This window comes from Phyllostomus discolor, chromosome 15, assembly GCF_004126475.2.
Source record: "Phyllostomus discolor isolate MPI-MPIP mPhyDis1 chromosome 15, mPhyDis1.pri.v3, whole genome shotgun sequence".
NCBI classification, from domain to species: domain Eukaryota; kingdom Metazoa; phylum Chordata; class Mammalia; order Chiroptera; family Phyllostomidae; genus Phyllostomus; species Phyllostomus discolor.
In genome coordinates this window covers 4,526,556-4,550,076 of record NC_040917.2, presented here as the reverse complement: position 1 = coordinate 4,550,076, position 23,521 = coordinate 4,526,556, and the positions used below count along the sequence as shown (strand labels likewise).

General features: G+C 45.5%; 1 protein-coding gene across 1 annotated transcript in view; it reads left to right on the top strand.

The window, feature by feature from the left end:
• RYR2 (ryanodine receptor 2) overlaps nucleotides 1-23,521 on the top strand; it is a 533,272-nt gene that overhangs the window by 211,254 nt on the left and 298,497 nt on the right. The window contains 5 exon segments of the mRNA XM_036016051.1: nucleotides 891-965; nucleotides 4,130-4,208; nucleotides 6,636-6,748; nucleotides 11,857-11,956; nucleotides 13,057-13,153. Coding sequence (XP_035871944.1) covers nucleotides 891-965; nucleotides 4,130-4,208; nucleotides 6,636-6,748; nucleotides 11,857-11,956; nucleotides 13,057-13,153 — 464 coding nt within the window.

The window sequence follows — 23,521 nt, the reverse complement described above, 5'->3', positions numbered from 1 at the left end:
CTCCTGCCATCATACCCACCACTGTGGTCCAGGTCCCTTCCTCTTCTCAACACCTGGATGTGCAAACCATGACACCTTGACTCACGTTCCTCCCCCTGAGGATGGGGCTCCGCACCCCGGTTTCCCACTCACCAAAGGTTTATTGAGTGCTCTGTGCTGATGGCTCAGCTCCTTGTTCTTGAGGAGCTCATGGTCTGGTCCAGAAGAGAAAGGTGCTCATGGTGCACAGTGATGCAGAGAAAGGTATTTATGGTGCACAAACTGGTCCAGAAGAGAAAGGTGCTTATGGTGTCAGGTGCTGTGCATACCTGGGCTGCAGGTGCCATGTGCACCTGCAGTGGCAGGAGTACTGAGGGAAATCAGATGAAGCTTCCTACAGGAGGTAGCCTTGAACCTGAGTTTTAAGGCGCAGTTTATAGGGCGGAAAAGACCACAGGGGGGGATGTCGTGTTCTAAGACACCAGCAGGAGGGCAGTGTGGCGTGTGCAGGGCTGGGAGAGTGCGTATTTGTCAGAGCAGGGGGTGTGGGAGGCGGCTAGAAAGGGCTGCAACTGAATGTCCCCTGCACGGCTGCCGTGACCAAAGTGCCGTTGCTGCTGCCCGATGCAGACCACAATGCAGTGGGATATGCAGGCAGTGAAGAACTAGGACTCAGTAACCACGAATCCTGCTGAGTATTTACTGACACCTGCTCGTTCTCCCAGAGCTGCTCGGTCACCTGCTTGCCTGTGGTGCAGGTGGACACGATAGCCTCAGTCGTCTCTGCACAGCACTCTGTTGGCTGCCATGTTCTTAGCTGTTCCCCAGGAGTGTGAGACCTTGTTATTGACTTAGCTAAGTTTGCTGCTTTGGTTTTCTTTTCCTGTTGACCCTTTCTCCTCCCTCCCCAGACTGCTCAAGGCGGCGGTCACCGGACACTCCTCTACGGCCATGCTATCCTGCTACGCCACTCCTATAGTGGCATGGTGAGTGCCCTGCGCAGCGGGCCTGGTGCAGCTGCACTCTGTGGGGTTTCCCATTCATGGGGCGGGGGGGCGGGGGGGGTGGGGGGTTAGCCTATGTGGCCTTCAGGTCCTTCGACCCCGTTGTGGTATGGCTTCTGTGGTTGGTGTCTCATGCTCGTTAGACTAGTTTATCAAACTAGTAAGAGGTAAAATAAATTGTGGAAAAGCTGTTCTCACTTCTGTCGTTGTTTTGCACAATTTCCTTATTAAAGAGTTAAAGAGTTTCTACTGAAAGGTAATATTAAAAATGGGCCCCTGAGTTCCCCTGTCAAATTTTCCACTAACTTCCTGTCCTTCCCAACTGGTGTTCTCTGCCCTCCCCCACGTCCACCCCTCTTTCAGCCAGTCGTCCTCACTGCCCATTGAGCACCTCCCGGGCTTCGACTCCACTGCACCTGTGTGTTGTATGTGCTTGTAACTTCTATGCTTACATGTACAAAACATGTAACACATACAACAGTTTCATCTATTTTAAAGCCTCCTTTTAATTATACAAACAATACATATTTATTCTGTAAGATTTGGAAATGACACAAGAAATAATTTTTCATGATCACACTAATGAGAGAAAACGGTCAAAGGAACTTTAAAAAAGTCAGTCTTTCCCTAAATTTTTTTACATAGTTGAGATCTTCATAACCAAATTTATATCCTGATCTTTTTTGCATATTATTACAGCCCAAACGTTATCCATGTTATTTAAATTATCTGTCAACCTGATTTTAGTGACTACATGATAGTCCAATATCTGGAAGTGTAATATAATTGATTATTTATTTTAAAAAGAAGGCAATTCTCAAATGATCTACGTGATTCCAGAGCAGGAGACTGAGCATGCCCTCCACACCAGTAATCAAAACAATAAGAATGACAGAAACTACACACACATCCCCCCAGACTGGCCATCTCCATCATTAACATTAATGTGAAATGTCTGGTTAATAAAACTCAGGAGGACAGGGAAAATACAGATATGAATTTAATAAGTACTTAGTAATTTTCTTTAGCATGTAGTATCACATAAACAGCTCAAGTAAGAAAAACTATGATCATCTTAACAGGTGCTGAAAAAGGTTTTAATTAGATTCAACATCCATTTTTAATAAAATAGCATTGATGGTTATTTTCTCAATGATAAAGAAAGTATCAGATCAGTAACCAACATCATACTTACTGTGAGACACTGAAGCCATTCTTGGCCACACAAAAACAAACAAAAATGAAGGAAGACAAGACTGGGCTATTTCACATTGTGTGGAAGCCTTGGCCGACATAGCAAGGCATGGAATACAACAAAGGAAACATTTGGTTGAACACAGTGGCTGGACACCAGGCCAGCAGATAGAACAACCTGTTTGTGGCCCTGGCTGCACATCACAGTTGGTTGAAATGTTGTCCCGATGCACCAAGGTTGCAGATTTGATCCCCAGTCAATGCACAGGGCATGTACAACAAGCAACCAATGAATGTATTAATAAGTAGAACAACAAGTCGATGATATATGCTCGTTCTCTCTGCCTTAAAAAACTTGTTTACATATAGAAATCACACATTAGAACCTTGTGGAAAGAATTCCATCTTCACTAGAAATCAAAACACACACTGCATGAAATAGTGAGTGTGAGGTTCTGTTTCGGAAGGTGCCCTCTGGGCACAGCAGACATGAAGAGCCTGGGCCTGGCTGGAGGACCTGGGTGAGGCTTGCTCCCACAGGCTGTCCAGCCTTGGGTGCCCCAATGTCCCTCTTCAAGCCTCCAACTGCATCTGAAAGGTCCATCCATTCATCCAGTCAGTATCATTTAGCACCTACTGTGTGCTAGGCGCTGTTCTAGGTGCTAGGTGCTATTCTAGGTGCTGGGCGCTGTTCTAGGTGCTGAGTGTAGTTCTGGGTGCTGGGTGTAACAGTAAATAGACAAGCCTTTGCCCTCCTGGAACTTGATTAAGACAGAATAATTATAGTAACGCTTGGTTAAACCACAGCTTCACGGGGGCTGTGGGCAGTAGAGGGGGGGTGTGTGAGTTAGCAGTGACAGCTGCAATGTTACTGAGAAATGTTACAGAAGCCTTTAATAGGGATCACTTTATGTTTCTGCCTGGGAAGTCAGTATTATAAAATTGTTACTTTGCCTCGCATAAATTTAGACATTTAGTATGTTTAGATTCAAGTCCATAGTCACAATCGCACTCCTCTGCTGGTTGAGTGCGTGGGAGGCCTGGGAGCATCTCTCCTACAACTCTGGGAGCCAATGCTTCACAGCCGGGGACAGAATCAGGCCAGCTTCCCTTTACATCCCTGGGACACCAACCGCCACCTAATGTGCCAGCTCAACTGTCCTTGGCCATTCCTCTCACAGAGCCCCCTGAGTGGACCCTCTTGCACAGGAAGGTTTTGAGAGTCTGGGTGGCTCGGTCCCTAACATTGTCTCGGGCAGTTTGCAGGGTCCCCTCCTTGCTGGTGCGTGTGGTTGGTGCAGACAGTGGTGTGTCTGGACCTCACACCTGTTCACCTCTGCCCCTCATTACTGTGACACTCAGCAAGGTCTCCGAGGTTAGGGTGGGGAGAGGGGAGGTGGCCTGAAAAATTAGCCTAAGCTTGGTGTTCAAGAATGAGTTAGGAACACTGAAGGGGGTAGGAGAAGTAGGGAGATGATGGTGTTGCATGAATGACTTTTGGAATTAAAAGTAAATGAAAGACCACCCACATGATAAAAGATCATGCAGGGAGGCAGTGTGTTGCACACCTGCCTCAGCACTGGGTGGGTCTCAGAGAGTTGAACTTAAAAGATGGAAGCACAACCGGAAGATAGAAGTGAGTAGTTTTTGAGTTTCCCTCAAGGAGAAGATCTGTGTCAGGTCAGGTTCTGCTTCTGCTTGTGGTCGCAGATGTCCCATGGGGAGGAGGTTTGCAGACAGCCCGCTCCTGGCCTTTCACCCACGGCACGCGTCTCCCCCATCATTCTGTGGTGGAGAGGACGTGTGCCCTGCCCTCCCCACGGAGACCCAGGCTTTGAGCAGATTTGAAGGGGGGCCGCCACAGCAGGGACAGACTGACTCCAGATCCTGTCAGAGTTACCCTGGGCGGGACCACAGGTGTGTAATGACAGCCCCGATTCTGTGTCCTTCAGTACCTGTGCTGCCTGTCCACCTCCCGGTCTTCCACTGACAAACTGGCCTTCGATGTCGGCTTGCAAGAGGACACGACAGGTGAGTCTGCGATTGAACTGGGTTGGAAGCCAGGAGACCTGGTGATGGTTTTCGTGGACAGAGCCAGAAAAAGCGCACAACTGCCTGTGGGAGGTTTAGTACAAGGAAGATGCGTGTGCTGTATTCATGGCTCAGGCATTCCTGCAGAATTAGCCAGATGTTCAAACTGAGCCGCAGACCTTATTATTCCGAAGGCTTTGATGGAAAGAGGAGTACTTACTCCAGGCCTTACTGGCTGTTGACAGTATTAACGGCCCTGGTTAGCTTGTGAAGTACTGCTGCGTGTCTTTATCTGTCATCTTCCATCTTAAAATGTTTTTAAGTAACATACTCAGTGTCAACGTTCAAACACAGCATTAAGTGACATATCTATCCAAATAGACGTGACACAGCTTTACATTTTTTTGAAAAAAATGTTGTATATTTACAAGTTCTTTTCCAGAGAATCAAGGTAGGAGAACATAAGCTTTATTTTTGTTTTGGTTCTCAGTGTTCTGACTTTATGCTTTATATACCTCTGTGCAATTTGGCTATTTTATCTTTTACAATGAGCATGAATGACTCATTTATGTTATTAAAAATAAATAAAAGACCAAGGGGAACAAAGAATGGAAGGAAATAGCACAATTCTCATTAAGCCATTCATTTCGTGGGTGGGACCCAGCCACCCCTCACACACCCTCTTCTTTTTGAAATACTTTCCGGTTGTCCAGGTTTTTCACAGACTACAAGTGGATAAAAATAAAGCTATATTTGCCAACTTAATTTTTTAAATAGACCAACACACTGGCTTTTGCACAAAATTCGAAGATTCCCAGGCACCAAATAGATAAATATATTACTACTTCTAGTCTGTTTTTTTTGTAGGCTCAGACATTTCTCTGTATTTTTGCTAGTTTTTTGAAGTCTTCTCATTGTAATTAGTTTACTTCAGCACACAGTTACATGAAAAAGCAAGTTCTCAGTTCTCTCTCTCAAAAGTGTTCTGTACGCTGAGATGATGACAAAACACTGAAACAGCAGGCAGCCCAGTGCTGCCCCTGCCTCAGGGCCTCCTGCCACCTTCCCTGAGCTCTTGCTGCCCTGAGTACGGAGTTTTTATTATTCCGCCGTTTGTCATGTGCTGGCCTCCACCAGACCTAGATTTAGGCAGGTGGCATTTCTCTCTTGTTTGGTGATGTGCCCCAGCTCCTAAAGCAACGATGGACAGATAGTGGGTGCTTCATAAACGTTTGAGTGAATGAATGAAAAATTCCCTACAACTCAAAAAATGTGAATTGAGTACAGTGTGAATAAGGAATTCTGCAAGGTGCCATTCAAGTAAGACTGCGGTTTGTGTAAGAAAAGCAGCCGAGATCACAGCTTGCATATGGCCTCCAAGCATGCTTGAGAAATGGTATTTGCTGATTCATTTACTCATTTATGCAGAAGGAATTCCTACTGAGTGCCCACACATTAAAAACAAGCATGCTAGTATCCAGGGTTTCACAGTCCGACAAGCTGAATGTGCAAGGGCCCTGCTGGTGTGGCACTTGCACTCTGGCACTGGGGGATCAGAGAGAAGAAAAAAATCAGTGCTATGGAAAAATAATGAAGCTGGGCAAAGGGAGAGAATGCAGATTACTAGATAACATACTACCGAAGCCATTCGCATTTTTGGATAGAACTTACATTTGTGTTTTAAAAGGAACTGTGAACAGACTGAAGAATTGTATGGTAATGCATATCTTAGGTACTAGCACAGAAAAGTGGAAAATGAGTCTGTAGCTCATGAGGCTTATGCATAACTAGTTCTAGAAGAAAGTATTTGATTATACTCAGATATTTTTATAATGTATCTTTCTATAATGGGGTTCTTTTTTACCCTTAATACAAACAAACACGTTTTAAAACAAGAATATAAAATAAGGCACAGGATAGTAAAGTTTAGATGACAGCAGCTGTGCCCATGTAAATCAGCCTCCCCTAGAAAGTAGGGAGTCCTTTAAACTGTTACCACGTCACATCACGAAACCTCGAGTCCTTCTGAAAGTCAAGTGGCAGAAACTAGATGTTATCACACAGCAACATGCACAGCGCACTGACACGTGGTTTTGTAACAAATGAAGTCAGGTTTGCGTGACTGGTGGATTTGGCCTTATGTTAGTGTAGACAATCAATCTTCCTAAAATGTCACAGCCAGTTCTGTGACAAGCATTTCGGTACATCTTAGCCTAATTTAATTTGCCCTCCTTCTTTCGATTTTCATGGTTAGAGATTAAGTGGCATTACATTTCAAATTCCTGAAGGTGGTGTGAATAGGACAATTTTCTTTTAAGGAGGCTGACTTTGAAGACGTGTTTTATTTCCCTTTGTGTTTTGGAGTCATTGGCCAAGCATGTGGGCTTTAAACTCAGTACCTCCTCTGTGTTGCTCGCCCTTCTGCAGGTGAGGCTTGCTGGTGGACCATCCACCCTGCCTCCAAGCAGCGGTCAGAAGGAGAGAAGGTGCGCGTTGGTGATGACCTCATCCTAGTGAGTGTGTCCTCTGAAAGGTACTTGGTAAGTGTGGGAAGGGGGCATGGACTTGGTGAGATGACAAAGGACAGGCTCATGAAACTCTCTCTTACAGTTTGGATTTCAGATTATCTGGAAGGTTGCTTAGAAACAAACGTGCATCTCCATTTGATGAGAGGGAAGTGACTCCCCAGATAGGAGGGGCAGTGGTGTGTGGAAGTGCCGCTCACCTGCCCACGTAGGCCGGTGTCCTGTGCGCCTGGACGCATGCTCCTGGAGTGGCTGGTGCCTGCTTCCGGGTCACGTTGTTGAAGCTCTCCACACAGTTTATCAGGGACTGAGGAGTCTGCAGGCTCTACTGCAGCCAGTGTGAGGGCTGCATCAGTGTGGCTGTGACTCCTGATTTGGACACTGATGAAAGCAAATTCTTACATGAGAAGTACTTGCCATGTTAAGAAAGGAGAAACAGATAAAATCTTAAAAAGTTGGAGTCTCTCATTGACATTGCATTGTTTCAAAAGGTAGGGGCTGGAAATGGGAGAAGGAAGACAAGTTTATGTTTAATCATTGAAGATATTTTTCATTTTGTGGTGAAACCAGTATATATTTAATTAAACTTATTTAGTGCATTGTATTTTTACTAAAGAAGAATCATATACAGCAGTTTGCAGATTGAAATCAATGGAAGGATGAAAGATGCCAATGTAAAATATTATCATTATTTAGAAACTATTTATTTTCTATTGGCCTCATTTCTGTGTTGTTTAAGAGTTTGTGGGTAAACAGCTTAATGCCACTCGGTGGTGGTTCTGGCGCGTCTGGTGGCCTGAGCTGTGGGGTACAGGTGGCCTTCAGTGGGGGTTGGGGACCTTGTTCAAGGCACCTGTGCCTTCAGACCAGACTGTCCTGTGGGTGGACCAGCAGTGACTAGCAAAACATAGTTTTTATTTTGGGGTTGAAAAGTAATTGGACAGAGATAAAAAGGGGTGCTGTAAAATGTCTGTGAGACTGCAGTGGACGGTAGTTGAGACAGAAATAGAGCGTGCTGCTGTTGTACCCAATGCGCTCTCGAGCCCGTGTTCCCACTGTCCCCATCAAGGTCTCCCACACATCCACCCCCCACTCGGTGTGAGCCCTGGTGTCACGGAGCCTCCTGGGGCCTCAGTTTCCTCACCTGCACGGGCTAATAAAGGGCCTAGCTCACAGGGAGGTAAAAGGATGGAATGCTTCCAGCCAAGTAAGACTCTGCCCTGTGAACAGCACAAGTATTCGTAATGCTCAGTAAGTTGCAGTTGTTATGAGGGAGATCTATGCCAGTTCAGGGTGTTTGAGGAAGCTGCGGACCTTCAGGCAAAAGAAAAGAGGAAGCCGGGAAGGGAGGAGCAGAGGGTTTTACAGCTGATTTCAAATGAAGGTCTGTCTGTGAGAGCGAGGTGCCCATGCTGAGAAGTGCTGAGTGGTTAAAAAATTGGTAAATTCGTTAAAACTGAGGACTGAAAATAAACATTTTTCAGTCATTGACTTTTAAGTTCTCCATCGTTTGTGTCTATTGAACCCTGGTCCAGTTTTCCTGCACTAACAGCGGTGGTTAAAGATCTAATTGTGAACTTGCCGCTGTCAGGTGCTGCCCTGATTGGAGCTGATTTGAGGGGCTGGTCTTGGTCATGTCCTGGGGTGGAGCCTGGTGCAGTGGAGTGGGCGCTGGGCTGGGCACAGGGCCCTGGGGCCCCAGGCACCACCTCTGCTTGTCCCCCCTGCTGCTTCTGTGCTCAGACTCTGCCCCCCCCCCCCCCATTGCCTAGGAGTAAGGGGTCTTACACTGGGAATGGTTGTAAACCACCTATCCAGATGGTGTCTTGTTTCATCTTGCTGTTTCATATTCTAATATGAAATGAGATCTTTATTCTCTTTGCAGCAATATCCAAGAAGAAAAATAATTCCTTTGGAACCATTTGCTGTTGTGTCAAAGGCTTTCTGTAAATAATGTGGCAGTGTACATGGGTGCACATGTTTCTCCGAATCAATGTTTTTGTTTTCTTTGGATAAACCCCCACAAGTGGAATTGCTGGATCCTACGGTAGTTCTATTTTTAAATTTTTGAGGTAACTTCATACTGTTTTGCATAGTGACTGCACCAATTTACATTCCCACCACTAGTGCAGAGGGTCCCCTTTTCTCCACATCCTCGCCAGCACTTGTTGTTTGTTGATTTATTGGTGACAGCCATTCTGACCTGTGTGAGGTGGTATTCTGTTGTGGTTTTGATTTGCATTTCCCTGGTGATGAGTGATGTTGAGCATCTTTTTGTGTAACTTGTTGGCCACTTGTAATATCTTCTTTGGAAAAATGTGTATTTAGGGCTCCCCCGCTTTTTAGTTGGATTATCATCATCATCATTTTTTTGCTATTGAGTTGTGTTGAGTACTTTAATATCTTGGATTTAAACCCGTTATTGGATGTATGATTTGCAAATATATTCTCTCATTGTAGGTTGCCTTTTCATTTTGTTGATGGTTTCCTTTGCTGTTGAAAAGCTTTTTAGTTAGATATAGTCCCATTTATTTATTTTTGCTTTTGTTCCCCTTATGTATATTCCTACCTAACTTGACAGACGTAACTTGACCTTGGTCTGACTCAGAGTTCCCTTTGCTGCTTAAGCATGAAAACTAAATAGAAGCATTTAAAATCATTATGCCTAGAGAAGGTTCTCTTGAGAAGAGTGGACATGTTTAGAATTGTATGGTGTAATATGTTCTTAAAGACACTTTCGGACTTTCTCCCGCAGACTGAAATCTTTAGGCTTTTATGGTTCTATCACATTTATTTTTTTACTGCCTAGGGTCCTAAAGTATAGGACCCTTGATCTGTCACCTCCTCACTGGCAGGCCCTCCCTCCCTGTGTGCCAGTACGTGCCGTGAGCCCACGGCCAGTCCGCTCCCCTGTTGTCCCTGTGTCTCTGCCCTTCGGGAGCACCTTCTCTTTGTCACACCGGTCCCCTGTTGGAGCCTCTCAGAAGGCCAGCAAGGACCAGGCTGCTTCCAATGATGAGGTTTCTGGTGAATTAAAAATGAAAAGCTTCAAAGTGGTTCTACAACAATTTTGACATGTTTTAAATACTTACACTTAGCAAGTTAACATTATTAATACACACACCGAAATCCAACATATGCGCAGGTGTATTTGGAGACGACATATCTAAGTATATAAAGGGGAGGCCAGGGTGACCCTGCTGGCTCTCCAAGCCCTCACCTCCATGACACCCCGTCTCGCCCATGGAAATGCCACTTGCCCTCCAGCCCTAGGGCCAGGACCTCTGTCTCAGGTGGGCTGGCTGAAGTTTCCTCTCTTCTCAACTCCTGTAGTGCTTTGGTTACAACTCACCCACTGTTCTCTAATATTGCATTGTAGTCTTCTGTGCATATCTCTTTCCCTTGTGGATTCCAAGGAAATCCCCTGGGGTGCAGAGGGTGTTCTGCACCCCTGGGGTGCAGAGGGTGTTCTATTCATATAATAGTGTATTCAGTGAACCATGATGAATGAACAAATGAAGATTATCTATTTATTTGTCACAATATGTCAAAACTAAAAATTTCAGTGTTGGTGTTTGGGCCTACCTGTTCATGGTCTGGTGAGAGCCATATGATTTTACAGAAGGTTTTCTGTGCGTGTGCTGTTACTTTGGCTCAGGTCATTAAAATAGGTGCATTTGTGGAACAATGTAAAATATTTCTTTAGGTTTATGCTGCTTCACCTTTGAAGATTTTGGTTTCTGCACATCCTTGTTTATTGAATAACATTACTAGGCTGTGAACCTGTGTCAGACAGCTCACGTGACGGAGAGAGAAAGATACACTGAATCACATTATGTGATGATAGCTATGAAGGAAAAATATTTTCCTGGTTTGTGGAAGCAGAAGCATGGGATTTATTTGTAAATAGAGAATTTCAACAATCAAGGAGTCTCAGCTGGCATTAAGGATACACTTAAGGATGTGGTGAGGTGGTAGAAAGGCAGGTAGCTGGCTGAGAGGCTGGTCAAAGCAGTTTATAACTAAGGCTGGTCAATCAGCTGCTAAACTTTAGTCTTATTGATTGGAAAAATTATTGGTAAGATAACAACATGGATGTCAAAAAATTATTGGTTTTGTTTTGAAGAGAAAGGTATTGAAATACCTGCTTTGCTACTGACTTGCGAGTAGCATCTTTAGGTGGAAGGGGCTCCTGGGGTGTCGCAAGGCCTGTGGAGTTCACTGTGGGGTGATGCCAGGCTGTGATGCTCCCCAGTCCGTTGGGGTGTCCAGTTTCTGGGAATGTTCGTGGACAGTTCCAGTCTTTGAAAGTGTAGACTGTCCTTGGCATTGGAAACTATCACAGAATCATGGCGAGAATACTGGGGATGGCCACTAAAATGACCCTAAGAACACAGGTGCTTGTTCCATGTGTGTCTGAACTGCTAGAGGCAGCCAGGGTGTGATTAGCAAAATAATTGAGGCATTTGGCTGTAAAATTCTAGAGCAGTTATGCTATTTTGTTATTCTTTATTTGTCAATTGAGAACTCATATTATGGGTATCAAAGATATTAAAAGTGTTGTTTTAATACATTTTTATTTTTAAGAAGGAAAATCTGAAATTTGTAATGTATGAATTTTGGAGGAAATGGTCAGGTATTAGGTACCTATTGGGAAACACCACCATCTAACGACCATTGTGTCAAATTGCAGATAAAGTCCCTAAAGGGCCTGGTGAAACTAGGACATTGGTCCTGTGACTTCACCTACTTCACTGTCAAAGAAAAATCAGTGTGATACACACAAAACTTGTTATAATTTCAGTGGTAAGTACCCACTGGCTGTACAATTTTGTCCATTCGTGAGGCTTAAAACAAAATAATCTATCTTGGTGAGTAAATTTATTTTACTATATTCATTTGTGTGTTTTCTGATTAGTGGCTTACGTTAATAACTCTTAGACTGAAGGTGGAGAATACCCAGAGTCAAACAGAAACTCCGACTTTTCCCTGCTTGTCTCTTTATTTCTGGGTGATGGTCTGGGTGCACAGCTCCAGGCTGGTGTGCTGGGTTGGGTGGGCAGAAGCACGTGTACAGCGAGAGTGCCGGGCACCGCCATGACCTCTCCTTTCCTCCCCTGCAGCACCTGTCCTACGGCGGCAGCAGCTTCCACGTGGACGCGGCTTTCCAGCAGACTCTCTGGAGCGTGGCCCCGATCAGCTCAGGCAGTGAAGCGGCCCAAGGTAAGTCCTCCCCTCCAGTGAGATGGTTTGTCCTTGATGCAGGGCTGAAGGTCATCTCCACAAGTGTGATAATGAGCTGACTGTTAGGGAGAGCTTTTGTGTCAAAACATTCTGTTACATAGGTGCTGACATTTAAGACTCTTGTGCAGATTGGCATTTAAAAGTGAAGTTTGTGTTAGGACTTACCTTTCCTTATTTTTATGCTATGGTTAACTTTAAAACTGGTGTGTGTTTTATGTGCTAGCTTTCTAGGGGTTACTTTCTCCAGTGTTTTGGCCCCCGGGGTATTGCTCAGTTACGCTCCTTTCAGGATTTCACACACAGTGGAGAGCTATGCAGCTGAAAGAAAGAAGGAAGTCCTACCTTTCTGACAGCACAGATGGGACTGGAGACCATTATGCTAAGTGAGATAAGCCAGTTGGAGAAAGACAAATACCATATAACCTCACCTATAAGTGGAATCTAATGAATGAAATAAACTAATGAGAAAAATAGAACCAGAGACGCGGAAACAGGGAACAGACTGATAGCTGTAGGGGAGGGGAGGGGGGAGAGGGGAATGGTGGAAGGAAGGGGAAGGGACTAGTCAAAGCACCTGTATGAATGACTCACGGACACAGACAACAGAGAGTGGAGTGACTGGGTAAGAGGGGCAGGCTGGGTGGAGGAGACCAAAAGGGGAAAAAGATATTGGGACAACTGTAATAGAATAAACAATAAATTAAATTACTTAATTTAGAAAAAAATTATATTTAGGATTAAAAAAAATCTCCCATCTTCCAGCACAGGTGACTCCGAGCTGGGTCACAGCAGTGCTTGCGCATCAGGGTTCTGATTACTGCCACCTGTGCACATACAACTCTGAGCCTAGCCACACGTCTGTGTTTCACGGGGGTGTATGGGGCTGAGGAGGTGTTTTCAGTGGGAAGGTCACTAACTAGGGCTTGGGACCCGGAGGCAGCAGGCAGGTGGCCCTGTCCACCCCTGAGGTTGGGCTTGAAGCCTCTCTTGTCTCTCTGCCTGTGAAAACAGAGGGTGGGGCCCGGCGATCGTCCCAGCAGTGTGACGGTTCGTGTGTGACTGCGTTTCTACCCTCACAGGGTATCTGATCGGTGGGGATGTCCTCCGGCTGCTGCACGGACACATGGACGAATGCCTCACTGTCCCCTCAGGAGAGCACGGGGAGGAACAGCGCAGGTGGGTGACGAGCCTGGCGCTGCGGAGCCTGGTGCCTCCGAGCCCTGCGGTTCCTTACTTTGATGCAATGTTTAAACCGAGGGTGTGTCTGTTCAGGCCACCAGCATAGCAGAAAGGGGGCCACTAACATCATCTGTCCCCTGAGTACTCATTTGTTGGCCTGCTTAGAACTTCTTCCTCATGTTATGTTTTTATTACCCATCAGTAGACTTGCTGAAAAAAATTAAAGCACGCTAAGAACCGTTGAATTAAATAAGCTGAGTTGGAGGAGTGAATGCATTAAACGAACTACTGAAAGCTTCAGTTGATGTTCCTTAGTTTTGATTAATTCTTGTTTTGGAACATTTGGTCTTGAGTGCAGATTCAAGAGCAGAATTCTCAACCTTCACCAAAGTGTAGGATGTTTTTCTGTTACCTCCCATTTGTGGCCATAGATAATAGAATTGACTGCTTTCCCTAATATTTTACATGATTATAGTACCCCTCTCATGTTAGTATTTGGCTTTAGGCCAAGGTTGATGTAGTCTCGATCATTGACCCATCTGGATTGTTAGGGAAAGTGCACAATTACTACAAAAAACAGAGCAATTTCTGGGATGGTTCAAATGCTCTGCTTTGCTGCACGATTCATGGATGAACATAGTAAGTTTATTACGTAAGTAAGAGGTCGCTGTGGGAGAAGGCGTTGTCTGGACCATTTATTATGCATCTTTAAGTTGGGGGATATTTCTCATAATATTAACATATACATTTAGGTAACTTATTTAGTAAGTATTTCTTTTTGTAATTTAAAGATATACACAGGGACCATTTGGGAAGTTGTTAGTTGTTAGCTAGTTGCTCGCCTGGGAAAGGTCCCTGAGATCTGGGGGCTTGTCTTAACTGTGTCACCCTGAGGACCTAGCTTACGGTGAAACGAAGCCTGGATTACAATGCCTGGAAAAGTCCCAGAACTGGAAACACTGCTTTTAGTGGGTTTGGAAGCAGGTACTGGAGGTGTTGAGAGCATTTGTGTAAAAGAGAGGGAGTTCAGAAGGCAGATGGTTTGAGGAATGAATTCCAAACAGAAGAAAGAGCCAAAGACTCCAAGGGGCGGCAGAGTGCTCCAGGAACAGCCATGGTTCTAGCGGAATCTGGGGAGGACGGGGTGAAGGTGGGAGTCAGCGGAGAGAGCAGTCTGGGCCTCTCCCGGCTGCTCTGCCCCCAGCTGGTTAGGAATGGGTGGGGTCTGGGGTGAGGCAGTCAGGCCCTGTTTAAAGGCACAGCCCTGAGGGGCAGGAGGGCTCCAGTCAGAGGTGGGAAGGCTCTGAATCTGGGAGACTCACCAGGAGAGGGCTGTTGTCCTTATCCATGTGGGGGACAGTGAGGAAGTCAACCTGGGGAGTGGCCTCCGGGGTGCAGTGGGGCTTGGAGCAGGGATGGTGAGGCCAGACAGATGGCCTCACTGGCGTAGGGATGCATGAGGTGTGGGCTGTGGGCGCTGGCGTGGGATCCAGGGCAGCTGGAGGCTCTGATGCATAGAGGAGATGAGGCTGAAGGCTGGAGGAGGTGGGCAGGCTGGGGCAGAGGGTGTTTGGACATGGTGAACAAAGAGGCCCTTGAGGCATCATGCAGGAAATCAGAGCGTTTGAGTCTTAGACTCAGACAGAGCCGGGGTTGGAGCTTGATCTAGGGTACATGGGGAGCATGGAGGGGATGGGATGCATGAGCTGAAATTGGGGAGAGCATGTCAATCTGGCATTGCTTCAGAAAGGCTGCAAAGCCTCCGATGGCCCAAGTAGAGAGGATGACGACGGCAGTAGGACGTGGGCAGGCAAGAAGTCTGCAGGACTTGGAATGACCGGGTGGTCTGTGCTGGGAGCAGAGGAGAGGCACCTCCATGGTGGGTGCCATGGTGGTGCGTGCAGACGGGGGCAGGGTGAGGCCAAGCCATAGCCTGTGATATGCTAAGTGACTCCTGTAGACGGAGTGGTCTTGACCCTCTTCTCTTTCTGCAGACAGGGGGAGGCTTCTAGTGAAGGCAAAGGTCAGTTGTGCGCGGTGTGCTGGTGACTTTGTCTCTGTAAGTGCCCTTTTCCTCTCTGTGAAGTATGGACAGGTACCCTGCAGCGGCTGCTTCATATGGTGGTTGTGAACATTCAGTGAGAATATGGCCTGTGATGTGCTTGATGCTTATGAAGAAATTAGCACAGTTTTGTTGTTGTTACTGTTTAGACATAAGAGCAGCCTTTAGTCAGGTGCAGAAAAGTTGGAGGCACCCCAGGCATTTGGGTGGCGGCCCCAGAGAGCAGAGATGTCAGGGGGTGAGACACTGACTGTGTCTGAAGAAGCCTCGGGTGCTTCTGTGGTGAGCCAGGCTCACAGGGATGCGTGAGTATGGTTTTGTTTAAATAGTTGGATGTTTTCATTTTCAAATAAGAATATTCCGTGTGAGATCCCAGACTGCTCGCCTGAGCTCGCTGGCAGGGGCCGCAGGTGCCCACCTCCTGAGCACACTCCCCTTAGCCCTGCAGACGGCTGGCTGTCACTGCAGAGAAAACCGGGGGGTTGAAAACATTTTGATGTTGTTCTGCACCCACTCTCCCATTGCATATACATGAAAGTCTGCCCCTCTGGTAATGTCCTTGAGGCGATATTGACAATTTCTGGGTCACAATGAGGTTGATGTTCTCGAAGGGAAATACTGAAGTTGAATTGGGTTTGTTGTGAGAGGCAGTGGACTTGTAAGGAGAGGGTCAGAGTGACCTTTAGTAATTTGGGAACACGGTGTCCTGACTGCTGTGTCCATTCCGTCGACAGTTGCAAAATGTGTATAACTGGAATTGAAACCGCGCTTGAACGGTGGGCTCTACACCTGCAGACACAAGTGGTTGTCTCCAGCTTCCCCCTCACACAGGGTTTCTGTGTACATGTGTTGCCTTTGCTCTCTCGTGCAAGTACTAAAAATGTTGTTCCAATGAAGAGCATGTATGTCATGATTAAATGGAATTAGATGGGAGAACAACACCTACCAAATAGCTTAGTTTTCCTGACGCTTCCTGCTCATATTCCTTTTATGGGTTAAATTCTGACACGCTCCTGGAATACAGCACTACTAATGTTTTAAGTTTCTTGAGATTTTTCCAGGAAAACATATGGCTGTAAATCACTGGTAGACAACCTGTCCAAACAACAACAAAAGTAATAAAGACACACTCTGCAGAAGTGGGAGCAGTCGGGCAGAAGGGAGAGATGCGTCGAGCAGTAACTGTAGAATTGCGCTTTCTCAGTTCTCAGTTCTCTCCCTCGTCCGGCAGTGAGAGGGGGCAAATTGGGGAGAGAGGTTCTGGCGCTTGTCAGACGCAACATAGTGTTCTAATTACTGCTTTAAAAATACACTTTCAAACTGATGGCTGCCAGGGGGGTGGGGCCTGGCAGACTGGGTGGAAAAGGGGGAGGAGGTACAAAGCACAAATCAGTAGTCACAGAACAGTCACGGGGACACAAAGTGCAGTGTAGGGAATCTAGTCAGTGCTGTTTTCGCAACCACGTGCAGTTCCAGGTGGGTACCTGAGTAATTGGACATGGAGGGGGCACTTCCTGAATGATGCTGCTGTTAACCACTGTGCGGTACAGCTGAAGCTAATACAACATTGTCAACTGTAACTGAAAAAGAAAGAAGATGAATAAGCTTTCATTCTGGAGACTTGGAATTTTATGACCAGTTTTTATTTTAAGGATGAAATATTTTATATGGGGAGTCTCTCCTGTTCTGCATTCTGTGTCTGGATTGTGTCTTAATTACTTCTGTCCGTTGTTACGTGACTGATGAAGTGTGCACACACACTCATGGGTTAAACGTGCACTATCTGAATTAAGGATGCCATACTTTTAATAAATTTTAAAATGAATAAATTAGGGGAATAATTATTCAGAGTTGTTATTCAGGACCTGTGATTTAGAAACCAGTATGAGGAAAACATTTTTTGAGAATCATTATTTGTATGTTAAAACAGATTTTGCCATAAAGCTTCTAAGTAGTTTTATTCATTCATTAAAAATTTGTGACATGACTAGCGTGTCCTGGGTGCCTGGATTATAGTAGCAGATAAGAAGAGAGATTGTTTCGTTCTTCAAAGAGTTTACCTTCTAGAGAAGACAGGGGACAATACAGGCACAGGTGTGCTTATTTGTAAATGCACACAGGTGATACTGATAAATGCGGTAGGTGATGATAGGTGCTATGGAGAACAATGAGAAGGAAGCGGAGAGTGTTCCTGTCTGCAGGTGTGTTTGAGAGAGAGGGCGAGAGGTGGGGGGCAGTCAGAAGGGAGAGCTGGCTCTCTTCTGCAGCTCTTCGGCCATTACTTGGCACAGACTTGCTCTGTCTTATAACTTTCAAATGCAGGGCAGTTAAGTCACCGTTTCCAGCAGCGTGGGAATAAATGGTACATTTGAGACTTTTGAGAATGTGACTCAGCAGGCTTCTGCCGAAAGTATGCAGGAAAATGTTTTTTACCTCTGTGCCCCTTTTAATATTATGATGATTTAATGAGCTTTACTTGTAAATAATTGATAAGGCATGAGATGGGCTTGATTAATGAATTAACTGTCTCAGTCTGGCTTAGAGAGATGCATGGCTTGTGTCTGGGAACATGATCGGATGCCTAACATCCGATTCCAGTGTGCTCAGTCTCTGTCTAGGAAGAATCTCCAGGGCTGTCAAGGATGACCTCAGTGCCTAAGGGTTCTCTTCCTCCTCAACCATATAGGACCCTGCCAGGCCATCTCTATACCTTTTTGGCCTAAACCTGGGAATGGGATGGATTTGCTGAGTGTTTTTTTTAAAGATCTTACATATATATTTATTTTTAGAGGGCGGAAGGGAAGAAGAAAGAGAGGGAGAGAAGCATCAATGTGTGGTTTCCTCTCATGCACCCCCTACTGAGGATCTGGCCCACAACCCAGGCATGTGCCCTGACTGGGAATTGAACTGGCAACCCTTTGGTTTGCAGACCTACACTCAGTCCACTTAGCCACACCAGCCAGGGCTACAGAGTGGTTTTGATGGAAACAGGACATAAAGGAGAGCGATTTTCTCTTCTTTGCCTTTTCTGCCTTGAGGGAGGTTCACTCTTCTCCCCAAACTTGATGTCAGCTGAGAGCAGATGCCCTGGCACTGCCTCAGCCCCTGCCTCAGCCCCTGCCTCAGCCCCATCTCATCGAGCAGCGGGACTCAGCAGGGGCCACCCTCTCAGGGATGGCCGGGCAAGAACGCATCACAAATCTGAAGGTGAAGGATTGGAAATATTCCCAGGAGTCTCAGTAGAAATGAAAAAACAACTGAGGTTTTTGATGTACTTAAAGTGAGTGAATTGAAAAAGAGATAGTGGATTAACAATCAACATTAAGAATAAAAGAAATCTCCTCTATTTTTTCAATGAAATTTAAGACCATTTTTACTTGTCCACATTTAACTTAATCTAGATATAAGCAACATATTTTGGGATAAAAAAGACCTTTCTCATATTTTTAAATTCTAAATGTCTTTATGGATGTATTGTATTATTTAGGGAGTGAAAAGTGAAAGTAACAAGCTGTATTTGCCATTTTTCCATCTAGTCCTATATACATGAGTATCTTCATATTGAGTAGATAGAAGGATATTAATGGTTTTAATCCAAGATGACTAGTTTATGTTTTACACAGGTGTGTCACCTTGAGACACACCTGTTTGGCTGTGCAGCAACTCCAAGAGCAACGTTGTTGTAAAGTCCGCTCCTGAGAGAGGGCACAATGCTGCTCTGCCTCACTGGGCAGGCACCTGCCTGCCGCTCAGCTGGGCCGCAGACACTGTCGCCAGCGTGAGCAGGGAAGGTGGTGGCAGGAGCAGAAACTCTAGCATGAAATGTGTAACTGGAACTCTTGGCATTTCACCCTGAAATGACCGTCTAGTCCTGGGTCTGCTTTCCAGTCACTTGAACTTAGACCTCTAAGGCCCACTGGGGGGTTTGCATGCTGCAGGGATTTGGGCATGTGCTGGGTCTGGAAATGACTAGGGCAGCCCTTCATTACGGAACTGGCGGTCTGTTAGGTCCCAACAACACAATACTGCATTCAGAAAGAGTGGATGTTCACCAGGGCGAGGCCAGTCACCACCCTTTGAAAAATTAGGCTGTAGAAAACACGCTCGCCATTCTACTCTTTGAGCAAGACCGAGTGAGGCAGGAACCTGTGGGCTGTGGAAGAACATGGGCCCTGCATTGTGGACCACACTGGCTGATGCAGAGGGCTATGGGGTCCCCCACTTGTATCAATGTGAAAGATCGGCTGCCTGTAGTTCGGGGAGTGGGGAAGAAAACCACCTACTGCGTCAGCTTCCCCACCAGTGTGAGTACGGAACAACTTGCAGGTGAGTTCCCCACCCGTGATGAAGAGCCTCTCTACAGGGAGCTCCTACTTCAAGTCACAGCCCAGGGAAGTCCCCTAGGCCCCAGCAAGAGTCCCAGCCTCTCCTGTCTAGGGGGTTGCAGTGGCTGAGGGACCGAGGAGGGGACAGAGGGACTGGGGCTGCAGTGGAGACGGTCACAGAGGTAGCATAGGACCCAGAAGAGAACAAGCACGTTGTGGGGGTGGTTCGGGACCCTTGGAGTAGGTGAAGCTGATAGGGACCAGCCCATCTTGGAGAGGAATCACTGGTCTCTCACAGGGAAGTGTTGTGTGAACTGCAGGGTTTTGTGGGTCATCTCGGTCAGGCTGAGGAAGTTCCCCTCTGTTGCCAGTTTTCTGAGTTTATCACGAATGGATGTTGGATGTGGTCGAATGCTTTTGCATTTACTGATAGGATATTATGATTTTTATTCTTTAGCCTGCTGCTGTGATGCATTTTATGGATGCTTAGTGGTATTTTAATTAATAATCTTATGTGTACAAAAATAATCATTTTTGCTATATATATTGATGACCAACATTTCTTTTGAGATAAAAATGGTGAAGATTCTGTGGATACCAATTAGGACTTTTATAATCTATTTTATTGAGATTTCAGAAAGCACTGATAGTAAGTATAAAAACATTCTCAAAGGAGAATTGAATTCTGTCATCCATGATGTATTTGTTAAACATTAAGTTAGGAAAAATAATTCTGATACTATGTTACTGTCTTGCATTACAGTAACTAAAACACATTGATAAAGCTATTTTTGTCCCTACTGAATTCTACATGAGCACGCCATTAGCGTTTGAATTGACAGGGCAATCTTCAGAGGCCAGCAAGCCACTCCTTCCTGTTTTTAACCTGTATAATTGATTCATTACCAGAATTTGAAGTGACTGGCTGAATTACCTTTTCCTATTGTTGTGCTCTATTTGGTGTTCAGCATTTGTAACACATTCTAGGCTCTTTCTGGACAAAAACGAAGCCAGAATGCATGAAAAACTAGAACTCCAGTTGCAGTGTTTCTCCCTGCTTTAAAATCACTGGGAAAAACTGGCATCAGTGGTACCATGGTGATAACTGACCTGCCCTCTGTTCAGTTTTAAAGTAATATGGGTGGGGCAAAATCCAGAATTTATCTGTAAAAAATTGTGTATTTATTATTTCATGTTTAAACTTCAGTCACCTTCAAAGTACTCCCCATTTGATGCAACACGCCTATTGAAACTTTTTTCCACTGCTCAAAACAATTTTTGAACTCGTTGATTTTGATGCCTTTTAGCACTTGGGTCATTTTTTGTTTCACCTCTTCCACATTGGCAAAACATTTCCCTCTGAGGGCTATTTTCGTCTGGGGAAATTTAAAGAAGTTGCTGTGGGTGAGACTGGGTGAATAGGGAGAGTGAGGCATGGGGATCATGCTGTTTTTGGTCAGAAACTGCTGAACACTCAGCTTGGTGTGGGCAGGTACATTCGTAAATCATTCATCGTGAAATGGGCGAATGTGTTGAGTCTTCAAAAGAAGTTCACTGAAGCTGAACACAGCCTCTCACAACAATGCCTGCTGGTACACTGATACAGGTGGGTTCCTAGAACACTCACCTAGTGGCAGGAACTCTGTCCTACAAGGGGCCCACCCTCCAGAATATAATTCTGAATTTTGGGGTTCCACCCTTCTATATTCACTCCTTTGCACTTCCTTATGTTGAGGAAACACAGGCAGGTTGAAAATGAGCTCATGATTCTTTTTGTAATTTAGATATAAAACATTTGTGTTTCTTATACTTCATTGATCAAACTGAGGTTTTTTGGATATGAACTAAGTGCTCTAAAATACACTGAATGTATCTAAAATTATCTTGGGAGGGAAAAATAATGAATCACAATGTGAATATAATTTCATGTTTAGAAATATGAGCTGGGTAAAGTCAACTTCCTAATGATTACTTATTGTAATGTTTAATTTTGTGTATCAACCTGATTGGGCTGCAGGGTGCCCAGATACTTGATCAAACATTAGTTTGGGTATTTTTGTGAGGGTGTTTTTAGATAAATTTGACATTGAAATTGATAGACTGATAGAGCCCATTGCCCTTCCTGGTGTGGGTGGGCCTCATCTCATCAGTTGAAAGCTGGAGTGGACCGAGCAGCTGGCTCTTCCATGAGTCGAAAGAGACTCCCCCTGCCTTTGTGCTGTCTTTGTGCTGAGACCTTGGTTGTTGTCCGCCTTTGGACTGGCACTGAAACGTTGGCTATTTCGAGTCTGGAACCTGGTGTCACTCTTTGGACTGGACCCCACCCCCCAGTTCTTCTGGGTCTGCAGTTTGCCACTGGCAGACAGGAGGACTCGTCATCCTCCATGATTGCATGATTTGTATGTGAACTTGAAGACTACAGAGATAAATGGAATACTTTATTTGTTGCATAGAACCACTGGAAGCAAAAGGAATGCATAAACCATGGCTGATAACATTTGGGAAGCAGGCCAGCACCCTAAGGAGAGGCTAGTGAGGAGGTGGTCTCAGTTGTGCCTTCATTTCCTACCTGGTTGTCCCAAGCAGTTTTATAAGTTAGCACTGCCTATACTTTTGATGATAAACAAGTTCAATGAACAACATGTGTCCTTAACTTCCCGTCTGGAAAGATGGAATGTAACACTCCCACCATCATCATCCACCCACGGAGCCAACATTTTCCCTGAAGGCTCTTCCACGTGGTCGTGTGGGCTGTGTCCTCCATCTCCCTCACTGGAACCCAGTGGAAATCAGCTTCATTTACCTGAGAGGAAACGAGGCACCTAGAGTTAAGTAACTTTGCAGAAGTCCATATGAGGAAGTGACACCTTCAGGAAATTAATGACCATCAAATGTGAGAGTGACTTAGTACCTTTCCCATCCATCCTGCAAACGGTGAGCTCACTCCCGTGATGCCCCCCCCCCCCACCAGTGAAGGTGCCCATTGGCTTCATGTGCAAGGAGGTGGGGACCTTGTGGGTGGAGGGTGCCCTGTCCAGCATCGGATCATTTATTGTAAATTGTTTCATGATTCTGAGGTTCACAGATTGGAATTGTGTATCCTGTAAACTTTCTTAAAATCTGTGCCAACAGCCCTGGCTGGTGTGGCTCAGTAGATTGAGTGCCAGCCTGTGAACCAAAGGGACAACAGTTTGATTTCCAATCTAGGGCACATACCTGGGTTACGGGCCAGGTTTCTGGTAGGGGTGCATGAGAGGCAAACACACATCGATGTTTCTCTTCCTCTCTTCTCCCTCTCTTTCCCTCTCTCTAAAAATAAAGAAATAAAATCTTTAAAAAAATCTACGGCAATATCTGGCAAACGGTCTGGCTTTGAAGCCCTTGTAAATGCTTGAGCTTTTCTTAGCCTGTTAGTGCTGTATTTTCCTGGGCCTTGGTTCTGAAGATGAGCTGTCCTGGCTGTCAAAGGGCCTCTTTATCCTGAGAAGTAAGTGGTTTGACAATTGGAATAAGACTTAAATTGTATTTTGTGATCAAAAATAGAAAAAGGGCTCACTGCTTTTCTTTCAGTGGACAATACCATAGTGCTCCTGAAGAGTGGAGATGATGACATAATAGGGAGAATTGTACTTGTTAAAAGAAAAACCTGAAGGGGCCTCTTCAGGCAGTTCTATGTGGTGAGCCTGAAAGAGGAGCCCTGTAATGAGCTGTATTGTACGGGGGTGATGAGTCATGTGGACGTACACCAGGGCCAGGAGCCTGGGGTTGCCGAGGCATGCTGAACAAGGCACACACTGCACACTGCTGGTTCCGAGGTGTGCGGCTTTTAAAGGCTCCTTCTGGTGAAAATATGGTGACTTTGACTATTTCTGATTTATAGCTGGGCGATTTTTGTTACAAATAATATGAGTGATTAGTTACCTGCAGAGGTGCCTGTGTCTTTTCATGTCTGTGGGCCCCCCCTTGAAATTTGGAATC